The sequence below is a fragment of the Mus musculus genome, chromosome 15, assembly GCF_000001635.26.
Source record: "Mus musculus strain C57BL/6J chromosome 15, GRCm38.p6 C57BL/6J".
NCBI classification, from domain to species: domain Eukaryota; kingdom Metazoa; phylum Chordata; class Mammalia; order Rodentia; family Muridae; genus Mus; species Mus musculus.
The window spans coordinates 83,393,277-83,410,931 of NC_000081.6; the positions used below are offsets into that span (position 1 = coordinate 83,393,277).

General features: G+C 47.3%; 1 protein-coding gene and 1 pseudogene across 14 annotated transcripts in view; both read right to left on the reverse strand.

Moving 5' to 3' along the window:
* The window catches only part of Pacsin2 (protein kinase C and casein kinase substrate in neurons 2), an 89,004-nt gene that overhangs the window by 17,670 nt on the left and 53,679 nt on the right, over positions 1 to 17,655 (reverse strand). For all 14 annotated transcript variants that reach the window (NM_001358643.1, NM_001159509.1, NM_001358642.1 and 11 more), the window contains one exon: positions 8,591 to 8,723. In NM_001358643.1, the coding sequence (NP_001345572.1) occupies positions 8,591 to 8,650 (60 nt within the window). In that variant the 5' untranslated portion in view covers positions 8,651 to 8,723. The remainder of the gene's footprint in view (positions 1 to 8,590; positions 8,724 to 17,655) is intronic.
* Positions 11,781 to 12,888, reverse strand: Gm5417 (predicted gene 5417; annotated as a pseudogene).

Sequence of the window (17,655 nt, forward strand, 5' to 3'; positions counted from 1 at the left end):
CCATAGGCTAGCACACCGCAGAGAGAAAAATCTCAAGCTCAGGGCAGAGCAGGACGAAGGCTCTTACTGGATAAAATAGTGGAAGACAAGACTGTTCTCAACAACCAGGAGGTACTGAAGTCATTAGGAACCCATACACCTGAACCTTTGGTCCAACCAACAATTTGGTTTCAGGCTAATAACCTGTGTCCCAAGCAGACAGGAGACTATTCCCTGGAGAAAAACAGGGATGGGTGGCACAGTAACGGACTAGAAGGCAGATGTGTGGGTCAGAGTAGCCTCACCACAAACTAGAAACTGTTTATATAAATCGCAAATGCTTATACATGAAGCAGGGATAAACAGCTTCGGAAACACGACAATAAAATCTGTACCACTGCAGGGAGGTGAATGAGCAGGATCGGGAGAGAGAGAGGTGCAGAGCGGGACCTGCACTGCCTGGCCCACTGTACCTTGCTTGAGAAATGGCTCAGCCAGTCGTCCCCATAGGCACCTCTCTGGCCACTCAGACTCTGGGGAGTCCAACTGCCAGCACTGGCATCACCTGCACCCCTCCGCTGCCGGAACTTATTCCTCCAACCTGAGTCCTGGCAAATGCTCGAGCTAGGGGTCGCATGAACCCTTGCCAACAGAGAACCCATAGCCACAGATTCTCAGGCACGCTGGTCTTGGTCCTTAGCTGGACTAGACTCTCTTAGCCACAAGTGTCACACATCCTATCACTGTAAGCTGCATCACAATATTTGTGTTTTGCCAGGTAGGGAGTGACAGTCCCATTGTGACATACCACCTCATGCACTGTTACTGGGTGGGAATATTAGTGTTCCCATCTTATGAAGAGTTATGACCAACCATGACCCATAGGCTCCTCTGGGTCAATCAGGGAGGATAAGGGGCTGCAGAGCAGGGCCAGTGCCCATGCCTGTCTCCACTGTATCCCAGTGCAGTGTCATCCCAGGAAGCCCACATCTGTAAGCTACTAAGACAACTTGACACTTTACACTCATAATGAAGGCTCAAGAACCACACCTGCTCCCTCTCATCCCTGGAAGAGGAAAGCATCTGTCAGCAGAAGGCTGGCAACGTCCCTCCAGGCAAGTCCATGTTCTGGAACTCAAATGTCTGACCCAATACTGGCAGAGGATGTCTACAAGCTGCAGCACCTTCTCTGCTGGCTTGGAAGACGCAAGGAATGACGGACCAACAGGCTTTGGGGGTGTGCGCTTAAATTACAGCTCTGCAGGTGGTGACAGTAACTAACTAAAAGGCCCTCTGACTTTGTGTTCAAGCCCCTAGGTTCTCTTGGGCCTCTTTCTTCCACCACATTCCCGAGGAATAACACAAAGCATGTGGTGTAGACCGGTCTCTCCTCGGCGTTTCTGACTCTGGAGCTGGGGGGTGGGGTGAACACAGAGCACTTATGTGTCCGAGAGGTTCACACTGCAGCCTGGGCTCCTCCCACCAGCTGCACATCTCAGAAGTTGCATGATATGGATCTAAGTTCTTTTCTGGCTAGTTCTTCATCTTGTCCACCCAGGGAAGGAGGGAGAAGCAGCTTAGGTGAACTCCAGAGGCCCTGCAATGGTTCTGGAATCTTGAAATGAGCTGTGTCCGCCTCTGACACTAGCCAGCCAGCTCCAAGTAGACAGTGAGGCATTCCTAATTCTCAGCATCTGACATTCTGGCAACTCCTTCTTGCCACCCACAAATATTTAATAAACATCTCCTGTGTGCCAAGGGCTATGTAAGGCAGAGTGGCGTCAGTGTCACTACATTAGCCTGATGGGACTTCATGGCCAGGCGAATAACATAGTTTTGGAAAGGAACACTTCTCAGGTAGTCAGAGCTGGCCTGCAGACGTGAGGTAAGAGTGAAGGACCTCGGGCTCCTGGAAGGCTTGGGGCAGGAGGGCAGGATCCACACAGCATAAACCATGCACTGCACCACTCCTCTGACGTCTATACTGCAATTCAAGCCAGTGGACATCGGCTACACACAAAACAGTGTCATTACCCTCTGTCCTCCATGCCCATAGACTGGGCACCCATAACGTCATCTCAGAGTCTAATCTGGATGGTAGCTACATCTGGATTCTCATTCCACTTGAAAAGAGAGAAGGCTGAGAAGTTGCTAGGATTCTTCCCATCATAGATACTGAAGTAGCCTAGAGCCTTTTATTCACAAAGTTCTCAACCCTGGAAGCCTTCCTATCAACAGTCCAGAAGAATAAGCATGTTGGCAGATGGCAATTCTATTTTCTTAAGGTCACCATTGCTGTGATGAAACACCATGACCAAAACAACGTGGGGAGGAAAGAGTTTATTCCACTCCCAGTTCCACTTCACAGTTCAGAATCTAAAGCAGTTAGGACAGGAACTCAAACAGGAGCCTGGAGTCAGGAGCTGATGCAGACGCCAGGAAGCAGCACCGTGCTCTCCACGGCTTGCTCAGCCTGCTTTCTTACAGCACCCAGGACCACCTGCCCATGGATGGCACCATTCTCAATGGGCTAGGCCATCCTCCATCAATCACCAATTAAGAAAATGCCATCGTTACTGGGGTACCCTGTGACAAGACAGCAATGCGTATGATCAGTAAGGACACAGAGATAAGCTAGCAGCTACTCATGCTACTTCAGAACTCAGGGGTCTGACTTCTAGGGCATGCTCAGTGTGCCACACTTCTTACTTAGAAGCGCAATGTGCCAAAAAGACTGGTTGCCTGGTCATGACTGAATTTTCTCCTACAGTTCTGACCTCCATATCATTCTGCTTTCCTAAGAACAGAGCTTCCAAGTCAATGAGTGGACTATGCCAACCGATACATTACAACTAAAGAGATAATAACATAGGTAAATAGATTATAAGAATTATGAAAGCAAAGAGGGTATCTGGGTATGGGAGTAGTATCATTCCAATTTTTAGAATTTTATCTTGTTGGAGCCATTAACAAACAGCTGAGGACAAGGTCCTTTGCCCTCCACCTCTGCTAACAAGAGAGGCTTAGGTACCAATACCTAATCATTTTCAGCCCCGGCATTAGAGTCAGTGAAGTGAGGGAACACATGAGCAGGGTAGGTAGGTGCCTGCTGCCGACTTGTGGCTGCTCGGTTTCATCTGCTTTACTGCTGCTCCCCGCTGTCCGGGGTCTGTGAGCCGGGAGGGAGTAGAGGTGGGCTGCAGTCCGTTTTCTGGAAAAACACCAGGGAAACCTCTCCCAATGGTAAGTAGTGGCGCTTGTGATTGGCATTTTCCTGTTATTATGCCTTTCCAGGTCACCAAAGCTAACCTTGCAGGTCCTGACTCAGTGCCCAGTGTTTATGAGCTGTAGTATTTAAAATTCCCTTGTCTTTTTTTTTATTATTAATTTAAAGTAAGTAATGTCATGTTAATACGATGTTAAGGGCGAGCCTTATTCAGATCCACACCTCCCCCCTCTGCCAATCTGCTCTCTGGGTTGTTTGTGCGCACACTCCATTACTGTTTGGCCTTGGGATTATAAGAAATGTCATTAATGTATGCATTTTCATTGGCGACAAAACTGTTTAAAGCTGAAGGAGAGGTGAGCAGGGTCCCTCCTGCCCTCACAGAGCACTCTAGTGAGCAATGCTCCCAGAGATCTTCTCCCCCACCATCGGTGTGGCCATAAGGAGACTGAAGTGTCTACCATGACAGGAACATTCATGCTGACTGAACAAGGGGATATGCATGACATCCATTTGCCACAATGCCCCTGGGGATTGACCCTGCTAAAGGTCCTAAAAGGAGAAATGGGGCACAGACATTAGAGCCAAGCAAAAAAAATCTGTTCTGTTTGGAGGAGTTAGAGCAGGGGGAAAAAATGGTGCTTAAGGACTGTGCAGACTCCTGAAAGCAACCGTGCGCTCACTGCATCCTACCCCAGGAAGGCCACTAAAAGCTGAGACGGTTCAGCAGCAAGAGCGTTTCCTTTATTTAGCATTCTTGGAAGAGAATGATGGGCTCTGATAGTCCATATAAAGATAGAATCTTGTGCTGTTGCAATACAGCTTGCAAAGCTAAGGTATGAAAATCAAAGGAAGACACAATTTTAGTCTTTAGGAAAGCAGCAGGTAATCGAGGAATCAGATGAGCACAGTAAACAACTGTCACAAGTTAAGAGGCTGAAGACTGTCTTTTATGGCTTTGAGTGTAATTTTCAACTCTAAATGTTGTAGAGCTCTCCCTAGAGTGATTCAAAATTTAAACTCTTAGGTAGGGAGTACTATGTAAGCCATTCCTCCATGGGAACTGGCATCAGTGAATATTATATCCGGGCCAGGTATAGGGTTTGAACTAACAGGAAAAAAGCTCTTTCTGGTGATTTGTCTTAAAACTTAAATGGGCTTCCCTGGAGGGTAGTGATTATCCAGTCTTCCTGGAAAGCCAAAAATACTAGCTTGAAACAAAGAATGATTGCTGTAAATTAATGACTGTTAAGTCTTATAATACTTTCCACTTTCCTTTACTTTTTTTTTTTTTTTTTTTTGAATGACAAAAATAGGGAGTATGTCTCAGGTGTTTCTGGTCTTCTAATTCCTGAACACGCTGCAGTTGCTCTTTAAAGGCCACTGCTCCACCAAACAAGTTCATCGGTTTTCAAATGAATTTTTATGGGCTCAGGAAGTGACTCCTAATTAGACTTTAGGGCTGCCGCAAGAGCTTCTGCAACAACAATGGCTGTGTATGTCTGAGTCCCTATTTTTTGACATGCCAGGATCCAATCATCCATTACTTGAGAGAAGGGAAAAAAAGAATAGAGGGGAAAGGGGGTGATGTTATCTTTAGACTACTTCCTGATGATTAGGGATGTCGAGTTCCTAGAGGCAAGTTTGATCTTTGCTGTCAGGATATCTAATTTCTTCTTGTTGTTTCTTCTTTGTGCATGACTACTTAACAAACTGTGACCAATAGCAACCAACCAGCAACCCCAATTTGGGCCCTAGCATTTATATATCTTCTGAAAAAAGTCCCCAGAATTCCATAGTCACACAATCAGAAACAATCTGCAGCTGGCATCACTCCTCTGGTAGAGAATGAGGGAAACCACAGTCAGGTGCTGCAGACAGTCTGAAGCAGCCCCACATCCTACACCTGGGATTAAAGTGAAAATATAGATAGTATTTCTGTGTTTTTTAAAGAAAATAAAATTCTCACTACGGCCCGAAACTGCTGAATATTTCAAGGTCATGCGGATAATGTCTAAATGTCTTTGCTGGGTAGAATTTAATTTCACTGGAAAAGGAGAGACTTTGGGTTGCTCATTTGGCCAGCAATCATCATGACTAGCACAAAGCCATGAAAAAGGATCTAAATGTGGCAGCTGAGATTCGTCACTTTTTTTTAGGCTACAGCGTTCAAGCAGTGCACTCAAGGAAGGATATAAGGAAGAGTGCCGAGGACTTCTTGCTGCAAGTGTCCTCTTTTGTGGCAAAAATTCCTACTAGTGCCATCTTGATTTCTTCTTAGTTGTTTTTAATCACTGACCTTATCTTTATCTCGGAAAGTCTACAGTGCTTTACTGCAGCCCTCCCCCAGGCACCCAATTACGGCTGTAATAATAGGCTAGAAAGGTTCAGGCAAGGAAGCCGGATCTTCTTTTTTTCCTCAATGCATTATTCAAAGCTCTAAATCAAAACTACAGGAAACCAAAGATTTATCTGTAGGATCTCAGACCAAAACTTCTCTACTCAGGCATGTGTACTTTAATTCCTTTCTCTTTTAGCAGGCACTTTACCACCTGCATTTGAGTTGCTCTTTGACCCAAAGCCAAATTAACCATTCTGCGCCCAGTTTTGCTTTTTAAACCAGGGGATCCCGTTACCCTATGTACTCATGTCTCCCAAACTGCTTTTGTTTCCAGGGCATCTCCTCAAAGACAGCAATGACCATGGGTCAGTAAAAGGTGCAGAGATAAGCTCTCCAGAGATGGTTTCAGGGGACAGCATGGGCTTTATTAAACGTGAGCCACTTATAGAGAGGAAGCCTATGTATGACTGTGATTGCTTAGCACATCACTCAGATCAGATAGTGAGTACTCAGACCACCAGGAAGAAACACAGTAAAGGAGATGTGAAGAGTGCGGACTCCTCCATCCACAAGCCGGCTACTGGCTACTCATGCTACTGCAGAGTTCAGTGGTCTGACCTCTGGGCATGGTATACCACACTTCTCATTTAGAAGCTCAGTGTGCAAGAAAATACATACAGCCCAATCTTATGGAGGCATTCTTAAGGATTCTTAAGATTCCCCCTCTCCGATGATTTTAGCTTGTGTCTAGGTGACATAAAACTAGCCAGCACATCCATGAGGAGCAACCCACTCCTCAGCTTCCATACTGCAAGAAGGCAAATGAGAGCACAAGCCAGGAGGAGGGCTTTGCTGACCCCTTGCTGCAGCCTACAAAATCTTTGGCGACATCCAGGGCTTGACTATTTTATCACAAGCCCACAGTATCTCAGTAAGGCTTGAAGGACTGCAGAATAGTCTAGTCTTTCTTCCCAAGACTACAACCTGTAGCACCCACTCCCTATCACAGATGCAACATTGTATTCACACCTTCAGGGGAACCTCTGCTGAAGTGCAGGGCCTCCATCTCAGCAACTTCCTATGACCATCAAACCCCTACTCTGACCCTTCCAACAGGAATGAGCCCTCTGCTTCTTTTGCTCCCATCCTCTACTGATCTTTGGGTTTCTAACTTGGTAGCACTTGTGTTTTAAGAAACCAAACTAAGGGGTACCTGGAGACTTCACACCCATGTCTAGCTTTTCAGGGGTCAGATGGTGCTCTCTCATTCTCATTTCTACAGGGTCCTGATGATCTCACAGGGAACTTTCTTGTGGCACATGGGTAGGTGTTCCCAGGACCCACCAGCTTGCATCACACCTCACTGGGCCTCCTGTCTGCATGGGATGATGCTCTCTCCTTAACCTGCAGCGCCCTAAGATGGCCCGTGGCTGAACTTACGCATTTGCTGGAGCAGCAACTGCTGTACAGCAGGCAGCCTCTGTGCCAGCATGGCTCTCCACAAAGCCTGGTTCCCCCATCCCAAATCCAGATGTGCAGTTCCAGCCCCACAATTCTGCCATCCTCTGTTCCTGGAACTGGTTGTCAGAGGAAGGGCAAGAAAATGGGGCTCACCACTCAGCAAAGAGAAGAAAGCAATTTACTGTTCAGCAAAGGAGAGGGAAGGAAATGGGGTTTACTGCTCAGCAAAGGGAAGAAAGGAAATGGGGTTTGTTGCCCGGTAGAGGAATCCCTTGTCCTCTGATTGTTTAAAAGTGCAAACACCAGTGAACAAACTTAAAGATAACCAAATTATCAATCTTTACTCAATTATTCAAACTGACAACCTTAAAAATGAGTAATGTGGAACCCCTAAACTCTTAATTGTTGGATCCTAATTCTAAAAAAGCAGAATACATGATATAAGAAGGGAAAGATGTATTTAAACAATCACAGCCTTCTCGCTTGGAACCCAGGACAGAAAAGTGCTAGTGAAGTCTGACGCTCTGCTATCTTTTCAAACCTGATCACTAGGTTTCCTGTAACAGCAGGTGACAGTTTTTCAGACACGGTAACTCAGCAAACACCTGGACTGCACACTCCCCTTCTCCTCCCCTGGAGCCTCCTGTGTCAGAAGGCATCCACACTGTGCTGAAGACCCCATTCCAGCTCATCTTGCAGCCTCTCTTGGGGCCAGTATTAGCCCTCTGTTATAAAGACGCTGATGCTCAGGGAAAGTAGGCAAGTGCCCAAGGTCACATAGCTGTCAGTGCATAGCTGGGGTCAAAGCTGGCACGCCATCTGGCTTCAAGCTCAGTCCTCCTCACTCTGTCCCATGCGGCCCAGAATGGAAACAAAGTTGCAGAGTTCTTTCCATGAGGGTAAAATATGGTTAAGAGTTTACTTTCATGGCTGGAGTCAAAACTCAAGTGTCAGGACTCCTGCCTGGCATGCAGGAGGTGCAGGGTTCCATTCCTAGTGCCACTACCACCAACCGGCTTTTCTTTAGTAGACAGGAAAAATAAGTGGGGTGAGGGAGAATAACTTCTAAAAACAAAGCTAGTCACAAGATAATTTCATCAGGAAGGGAGTTCCCAGGATACAGGCTGCAGGCAGGCAGATGCTCTATCAAGATCCAGGCCCTTTGTACAGTCCTCTGGTAGCTTGCCTGCACTCTACAAAATGTCATATCATGGCCACTCATGTAAAAGCTGTCTGTGAGACTGAGCCGGGATGCCACTGTGTGTTGTTGCCCATTGGGCTAGACACCCAAGAAAGAGCACAACCAAGAACATTAGAGTACAAACCATCAATTCCGTTAATAAACACCCCTTGGCCTGGGAGATCAGACAATCCGGGTGAGTGAGCCCCCACCTCTACTGAAGATTAAAACATCCCAGCACTCCCTAAGACCCAGTGCCCTAGTCTCTTCCACAACCCATCTGACGGCAGGTGCCCAGCCGATTCTGAGTTACGTTCCTCTCCTCCCGGCTGTACCAACACCACAAAGGTACACCGGATGCCAGCAACCTTGGATCTGCATGCATCAGAAGGGGAGGCGTTACCTCCCAGAAGCTGTCGCTGGACACTTCCACTCCCACAGAGTCATCGTAGGTGACAGACATTTCTGCAGAGGACGAGGGGGTGGCAGCAGACACTCCAGTTCAGGGGTCAGATGTGTAAAACCTGCAGACAGACCTGGGAAAGGAAAATAAACAGCTGTAGTCTTCACAGTCTAGGACAGAAGGCACGGTGTCTTTATTGCATACATGGCACCATCCTCAGCATACTGGTCTCTCCAGGCATCAGGCCCAGCTTTTCTTCCCTGCCCTGCCACTGAGTGTCAGTTCACCAAGGCTCCCAAGTACCCGGAGACTGCAGAGCTCTAGGTCTCTATGTGTCCACTGTGACTTCACTGTCACCAGTGTACAGAGCCACCACAGCAGCTCTTCTGAGAGCCAGCCATAGTCAAATAAGGCTGAGGGAGCTTCACTCACCTGGCATGAAGCTGGTGCCATGGCTAGTCTTGTTGTCATCTAGAATTAACTGAAATTCAAGGGGCTGGGTGCACCTGTGAGGAATTTGTTTTCCTTTTCCTTTTTTTTTTTCCTCCCCGAGACAAGATTTCTTTGTGTAGTAGCCCTGGCCGTTCTAGAGCTCATCTTGTAGACCAGGCTGGCCTTAAATTCAGAGATCCATCCGTCTGCCTCTGCTTCCTGAGCATTGGGACTAAAGGTGTGTACAACCACCCCTGGAGAGATTATTTTCTTGATTAAATCATTTGAAACAGAACACCCCACATCATCTAAGGGCAGGCTACACTAAGGACATGGAAGGAGGAAGCTGTTGCTCTCTGCCTTCTTGCTCTTGCTGACCAGTCCACTCCCTCACTGGTAACAGAGCCTACTTTGGGATTCTGGCGTATACTAAAGACCAGCTGAGACATCTAGACTCATGGACCAAACAACTACTGGATTCTTGGACTCTTTGTAGGGAGACACTATTGTCGGATTAGCTAGCTGGGCCACAGCCTATAAGCTACACTAATAAAGTGTGTACGTGTATGTGTACGTGTGTATGTGTTCACTCTATCCCTTTTTGAGAGCCCTGACTAATAAATACAGTTAGCAATGACAATTAAAGATTACCTGACACAACAAAAGTGTCCACCCTGCAAACTGCCCAAAGATGAGAAACACTAGGTTCTAGACCTGGGGTTTTGTTAGTTATTGGTTCTGGGCCTGTCAGCTTCTCTTATTCAGGGAGGGAACTGGTGGCCACCTGCTGCCAGGAGCTTTCCATGTTCCTCAGGAATGCACTCAGTGTAGTCCTAACTGATGGTCCCTGTGAGGCGGCAGTCATCACAGGCTTCATTAGATCAGGGAGAGAAAGGGGAAGGAGTTTGTCTAGCTCAGGAGCAGGGTGATGAACAAAGGCTCCCAGCAGGGTGCTGTGCCCTCAAGCTGAAGCGGCCTCCTGGTGGACTGAACAGTAGCTTCCTGCGGGTCTGACTAGTGATTCTCTCTCCGAGGCCTGGTGTAAACTGTAGGTGTTACCCCAGGATTGTCTTCATCAACTTTTAATCTTTTAAAAATATTTCGGTTTTTTTTTCCAGGCAGTGATAACACATCCCAGCTCTCGGGAGGCAAAGGATCTCTGAATTTCAGGCCAATCTGGTCTATAGAGTGAGTTTGAGGACAGCCAAGGCAATACAGAGAAACCCTGTCTCAAAAAAAAGGGGGAAGGGGAAGAGGGAGGAGAGAAGGAATGTACATACATGAGTACCAAACTCCCACCCTCTGCCATCACTCTGGCCCCACATAGTAGCAGCGGAGTCTATCATCAGATTCTCTTACTGTAGCTAGTGCTCTCCTGTGACCTTCTGAGGAGTCCTTTTTGCTGATGTCATTCACCTTTGTTCTCTTACATCTGTGGTGTGTGTTTTTCAGTTTTACTTTTCTTATCCAGGAATGATACATATATGATAAGACACCTGAGTCACTTGTGAATTCTTTCCATGAAGAGGTCACATTGTTCCAAAGTTGTTTGCTGGAGTTTCTCTCCCTCATTCTTTGTCTTAGCTAGTCTTCACTGCTGTACCAGAGTCCCCCAAACCCCATCCATTCTTCCAGAGCAGCTAGCCATAGTCCTGTGTATCTCCAAATACAACCTTCCAGCCTGTTTCTTTAGTTTCATCAAACAACAGAGTCTGCTTCCTGTCTATCTGGTGGTGGAAGTGGATCAAGACAAAGAATCGCATCTCAGGAAATCTGTAACTGGCAATGTGACAGAATCAGCACTTAGACTTCAGGATCAATCACACAGGGGCATCCTGTAGCTCTGAAAGTCTGAGTCCTTTCATAGACCAGATGTGATCAGCACTGCTGATTCAATATGGCAGGATGACTCAGCGCAACTCCTAGGCCCAAGTGAATCACCAGCCACAACTAGGCAAAGCAGGTCAGGAGGAAGAGGAGAAGGAACGAGAACCTGAAGCATCAGGAGTCATCTTATGCAGGAAGGGCCTACCACACCAACCACTGTTGGTGACTCTCATTCATTTGCAACTACTGTAGGCAGGTCTCTCCATCCACCCACCCATCCATCCATCCATCCATCCATCCATCCATCCATCCATCCATCCAATAAATATAATTCTAAGTCTCAGGAACAGGCCAGTGTCAGGGATACAAACAGCCCATGGGCTATACCTTAATTTTCTTAAATATAGCTGCATGTAGTACCGTACGCCTAACCCCAAGCTTCTCAGGAAACTTAAAGCAAAGATTCCTTGGATCCAGAGGTTCAAGGTTACCCTAGGCAACATAGTAAGACCCTGGTCAAAATGTAAGTACATAAATAGTAATCTTAGTTCTAGCCTGGGCTAGAATGGGAACTAAATAAAGGACTACTAATCAAATGCAAACAGAAGAAATGCTTTGCCCTTTGGTGCTGTAAGCTAAATAAAACAGGTAATTAGTGACAATCACAACCAAAATCTAAGGATGTGAGCTGGAGAGATGTCTCAGCTGGAGAGAAGGTTAAGAGACCTGGCTGTTCAAGAGGACCTGGGTTTGACTCCCAGCACCCACATGGTGGCTGTCTGTAACTCCAGGTCCAGAGGATCCAATATCCTCTTCTGGCCTCCAAAAGTACCAGGCATGCATGTGGTGCACAGAAATATACATGTAGGCAAAACAATACATATAAAAAAAAAAAACTAAGGACGTTTTATATTTATTTATTTTTTTTTTCCCAATGTTTCTACCTTTATTTACAAATATCACACAAATGGACTCTAATTGAATCTACAGGTTTAAATCCATCGGCTAAAAACATATTACATATTGTAAACATGGCAATATTTAATACAGTATCTATTCTAAAATATTTTCATGTTCATGATCACATTTGTTATACCTGAAATTGAATTTATACACATTAAAGAATTACTAGCAATGGCTGCTCACTTTAGTTGAGGACTGGGGGCTAGGGCTACATTTTATTATCTCAGAAACATCTTCAAGGTAAAGTTAAAGCTTGTCTTTGATTGGCTCGGTGTATCCTTTTTTGTATCCAGATTTAAAATGAAGACCGACACAGGAAATAGCTAGGGCCCCTTCTAATTTACAATATTTTAAAAAATCAGTTTAAGATTCTGAGGGAAAGTGTCTGTTGTGAATTAAAAAACAAAAAACAAAAAACAAAACACCTTGCAAAATAAACTTAATGAAAGAAGTGTTTGAGACGGTTGGGTGGAGACCCGCTGGCCGTCAGTCTTCCTTAGGCTGCAGCTGTCGCTTCCAGGCCTCATTCAAATAAACTAGTCGTTTGTAGTTGATGATGAGGAGGAGGAAGTTCAGCACATATGTGGTGACGCAGATGATGCAAAACTCTTTCAGCACAAAGTACAGAATGTAGGCCAGGTACAAAGAGCCCACCACAGACACAATGGAGGAGGTCATGAGGACCAGAGCTGCAACTGCGCTGGCTGTCATGCCAAGTAATAACTGTAGTATATAAAATATAAGTCCAAAGACACTGTTTGGCTGGTTTAATACACCATCTTTTCCAAAAATGGAACCCAAAAGACCAAATCCTCGACCCCATCTGGAGGCCAGGGCGGCGGAGCACTTCACCCAGGGCCCCAGGTCGCAGAGGGCCCGGTGCTCCGGGTCCCTCTCCTTCTCCCGCTCCACGTGGTAGGCGTAGATGGAGAGCAGGATCCCGGCGGCGCACACTGCATACCGGGCCACCCGTTCCCAACGCGGCACCGACACTCTCAGCAGGACGGGCGCCGCCATCTTCCCCCCTCCGCCGCCGCCGCCGCCTCCCTCCGCCTCCACCTCAGACGCCGCCGCCCGTCGGGGCCCGACCCAGCCGCCGCCGCTGCCGCCACCGCCTCCGCCGCCCCGTTTTATATTTATACAAGATAAATTTACTTACACAAATAAGCTACATATTTATTCAAGACAAGAAAAACTGTGGTGGTTTAAAGTTGAACAGCCTCCCCTCTATAAGCTCACATTTCAACACTTGGTTCCCAGTGTGGAACTGTTTGGGAAGGGCTAGGTGTGCCATTGTTGGAAAAGATCTGCCACTGGTGGGGAGCTCTGAGGTTTCAAAAGACTTCTTTGACTCCCAGTGTTCTCTCTGTGCTTCTAGTTGTGGATCTTCAAGATGTAAGCACTCAGCCTGGCATGGTGACATACCCTTTAATCCTAGTACCCAGGAGGTAGAGGACAACCTCTGTGAATTTAGCTCCAACCCAGTCTACATAGTGAGTTCCAGGAGCACCAGGATGCATAGTGATATATAACTAAGAACACCTATAGCTACAGAGAAACAGCTCTAAGGTAAGAGGACCAGGCACAGGACATAACCATACTCCAAAAGGGCTTCCAGATCAAAATCCTCTCTTGTCCAAACTCTGTCTCTTCTAATAGGGATACTAATACGAGAGCCATCCCTTATGGATGAGAACCAGCTATCAACAAGGACAGGTAAGTGGCACCCCAAAAGAGCCACACTTAACTCCATAGATTGATAGTCAAAGATTATCAAGGAAGTAACTAGAACAGCTGCCTGATGATGTCACATATGTATTTAGTTACTAAGCAATGGCTAAATTATGCTCCCACAGAAGGCTCTTATTCTAGAGGCAGCCATGTTTGTATCAAATTCAGCAAGCCTGCTTTAGCCAGGTATATAAGTCTTTTGTTCTACGTAGAAGTACGTGGTAAGAATATGGAGCTGCCGTGTTCTGCACACCTCTTAGAACCAACAGGTAGTCTATGCTAAGCCTATGCAGCAAGTTTCTTGATCCTCAAAACCTCTACACACATGTGCTCCTAATGTCACTTTACATGCAGGCAACTAAGTATCCAGGATTCAAACCACTGTTCCAGCACCTGCTGGTTGGATATAGCACCGTATCCTCCAGAGCTGTGCTGAAGGTCTGCTACTCAGCTGGTGTTCCAATCAGTCAGAGGACTCTGGTGACATCAACACATTAATTCCCCAAACTGCTTTTGCTCTAAGACTGAGAACATGATGACATCACTTGGAGGAAGGAGGTCACTGGGAACATGTTCTGGCCCTTTCTCTCTCTCTGGTTCGCTGCCCCTATGGAGATGAGCAGGATGGAAACCATGAGCCAAACCAAGCCTTTACTCCCAGTACACTGTTTTCTCAGACATCTGTCACAGTAGCAGGAGGGGTCGGGGAAGAGAAAGAGAAAAACAAAACCCTAACACAGTCACTCCACAATGCCCGCTGAATGTCCACCACCCTCCTCAGACTCAGTGTGCTGCAGGCCTGAAGGCCACTCCTTCAGAAGCAGAAGCTGTGGCTCTGGGGCTTCCCTGCTGACTGTGGTGGGAAAGCAGGCGCCCTCCTCATGACTCACAGCCCTCCTCTGTGGCACTAAGGGGCTCAAGTGGGCTTTAAGGTGTGGCTGAGTGGTAGACTGCAGGTCTAGGTTCAGGAGTGCATTGGAGATAACAGTTACTAAAGAACTCCAGAAAAGCACAAAAGCACAAAAAGCTATCACCGCTCTTTGTTAAAAACGGACTGGGTCTAGCATATGGTTTGTGAGTTCACACTCTGGTTCACACTCAGACAGTGACTCCTTCCTAAAGGAACTAAGCTCTAAAGCTTGAGCAGTGTTCTGGGTTCCGAGGACTCCCCGTGCTGCTGCCGAGGGATGAGAAGCCAGGGATCTCCATCCCGTCAGCGGGAGGAAGAGGGCACACACTACACATCAAGAGCTTCAATACAAGTTCCAGCAGCTGAGCGAGTGACTTGGGCGCACAGGACTCCCAGCTAAAGGCTCCTCCCTTATGGACCTCTTAGAGGCATGCAGGGCTTCTGCAGGCACTCAGTGAGCTGCCCATCACGCATGAGACAATGGACAGTGCCTCAGCCCAGCTCTTCCTAGAGGCCTCAACATCCCAGTTACATAAGTGGCAAGGACAGCATAGGCCACTGACAAAGCCAGCTTGAGGTATGAAGGGTTTGAGCTCATGGTTTGATGACACAATCCATCAGTGATGGAGATACCCCAGTCTGAGTCAGCTGGTCACACTGCATTCATAGCCCGGAGAGCAGAGATGGGACTCAACTAACTTCCTCCTTTTTATTTAGCCTAGGACCCACACCCATTGGACGTACTGCCCACATTTAGAGTAGGCCTTCCCTTCTCGGCTAAACCTGGATACGCCCTCACAGACTTGACTAGACGTATGTTTCCTAGGTGATTCTAAATCCAGTCCAGTTGATGGTACAATAAACATATAACCTGCCAGCAAGAAACTAATTAAAAAAGCCACATTGGTGGCCAATGCCTGACATCTCAGCACTTAGGAAGCTCAAGAGGCAAAAGGACTGCTGGGTTCAAGGCCGCCTGGGTTGCAGAACATGCCCTAGGCCATCTGAGCCACAGTGTGAGACCCTAAGGCCAGCACACAGTAAGCCCTCCTTAGACAGTTATTAAGCAATCCTGTTTAAGAGGCACTCCTTAGGAATCCAGGAGCAAGAATGTGGCAAGAGTGCCTAGGTTCCTACTTCTAGTGACTTTTCTAGCTGTACAATGTCACACGTGTCCCAGAGCCAGTCTTTTGCCAGCATGCAGAAGCTTAGAGGTTAACAGATGAGGCCACAGCTGCCCTTGGCCCCAGCTGGAGGCTGGCATAACCTCCTCCTACCATTTCAGGCCTGATAACAGGTATCAGGTACACAAAGGATGTGTTACATAAGACGTCTAGCTTCACTTTAATCCCTTTAGTTCATTCCAGAGGAAAAACCAAGAGGCCTTCCTGAGGCCTACAGGCTACTGCAGAAAGCACGGGGGTCCGAGAACTGTGCTTGCCTGTCTTCCCTGAAAGATGAGAGGAAGCTCTCCTCTGAAATCCCTGCCAAGCACTAGCCGCAGAGGGCAGCAGTGGTACACACACGGCCTTCCCAGGCCACTTTCTGTCCCATGGGTACACAAGCTTCTTTCTTACTCATTACCTGCACAGAATATTCTTCAGTCCCTAGGAAATGTCTGCCTCTTCCGAGTCACTGTGCAGCCCCAGGGTGAGGTGGGCAGCCAGCAGTCTTTAAATAAGTGTACACAGTTAGTCATTCATTCCACAAACATCTCCCACATACTAGCAACTGTCCTAAACTGCTAACAGTCTCTGTCCTCCTGGAGTTGATATTCTCCCTAGGATACCCTGCCATGCAGCTAAGTGACAGAGCCACACAGTGTGCTAAATTCTAGGACAGAGGAAATATAGGTGCTAGGGAAAGAAGTGTGAGGGACAGGGACTTGGTGAGATCAAGTATGTCCTCAGAAGACTCCAAAAGACGGGAAGTAGGGACAGGTACCTCTCAGTAAAGGGACAGGAGAGTGACGGGCCTGCTATGTACTAGGCTCAGGGAGGTCAGCACCAAAAGCTGCAGAGGGACCAATGGGATCTCACCTACAGGATGCACAGTAACTTGGACTGGACCTCTGCACTTAGCTTTTCAGAACTAAAACCACGCAGTAAGACATGCTATTTAAAACCAAGCATGGGGCACTTAAGAGCATTTACTGCTCTTGCAGGTGATGCCAGTTTGGTTCCCAGGATCCACGTCAGACAGCTCACAACCATCTGAACACCTAGCTCCAGGGGAATCCGATGTGTCTGGCCTCTTTGGGCACCTGTGCCTCATACACATGTCCCCTTTCACTCACACATACACTCACATAATTAAAAGTAAATCTTAAAAAAAAAAAAAACAAAGCCCAAGCTTGTATATTTTGTATCTGTCCTTAGCTCTGCACATTATCCAACCTCAATGTGAGAAGTTACCATCTATCCTGGGACCTGTTTCAGCTGCAAGTTTACCCTATGGATAAGCTCAGCCAGGAGAGCTAAGAGTTCACTGTGGGACTGTTCAGAAAAAAAAAAAACAACCCTGAAAACTCAGAGCTACTTTGGTGTCCATCAAATGCTGATACTGTAGCGGGGAGAAGTGACTCAGAGGCGTGAGTCTGGCACCAGGGAGGCTGAGGAAGTAGAACCGACAAGGTCAGCTTTCCCAACAGTAAACTCCTGTCTGAGAAAGGAAAGAAAGATGAGAAGAGACTTAAAAGGAGAAGAGGAAATACACTTGAAGCATGGGGCACCAGGCAGCCAGGACAAGGGCTGTGCAGAGATGGAACACAGGCAGCTGCGGGGCAGCATCATACGTGTCCTGCTGGACGGCAGCAACTGTGACCTCTCAAAGCTCATGGCTACACAGTCCTCACTCAGTCACATGTGCCCCTGGCATGGGGAGACTCTACTGTTAACAGCCTCCTGAGCTATTTGAAATGTCATCCAACCACACAGAATGCTTTTGAAAGAAATACCAAACCGGCAAAGACATTTTGTTTCCTGAATGATGCCATGTTGGGATGAAGGGTGGTCCCACATGGCCACATCCCAGGACAAGCCTCCCAGCTTCGAGAGAAATCAGCCCAGTGACCATGCATGCCCCTCCATGGCCTCCACAGCTCCAGCTCTGCTCGCTTCCCACCAAACTGTCAGTCCCCAAGCCTCGCCCTCCCACCCCACCCCCAGAGCACACAGCTCTGACCAAGTGGGTACTCTACTGC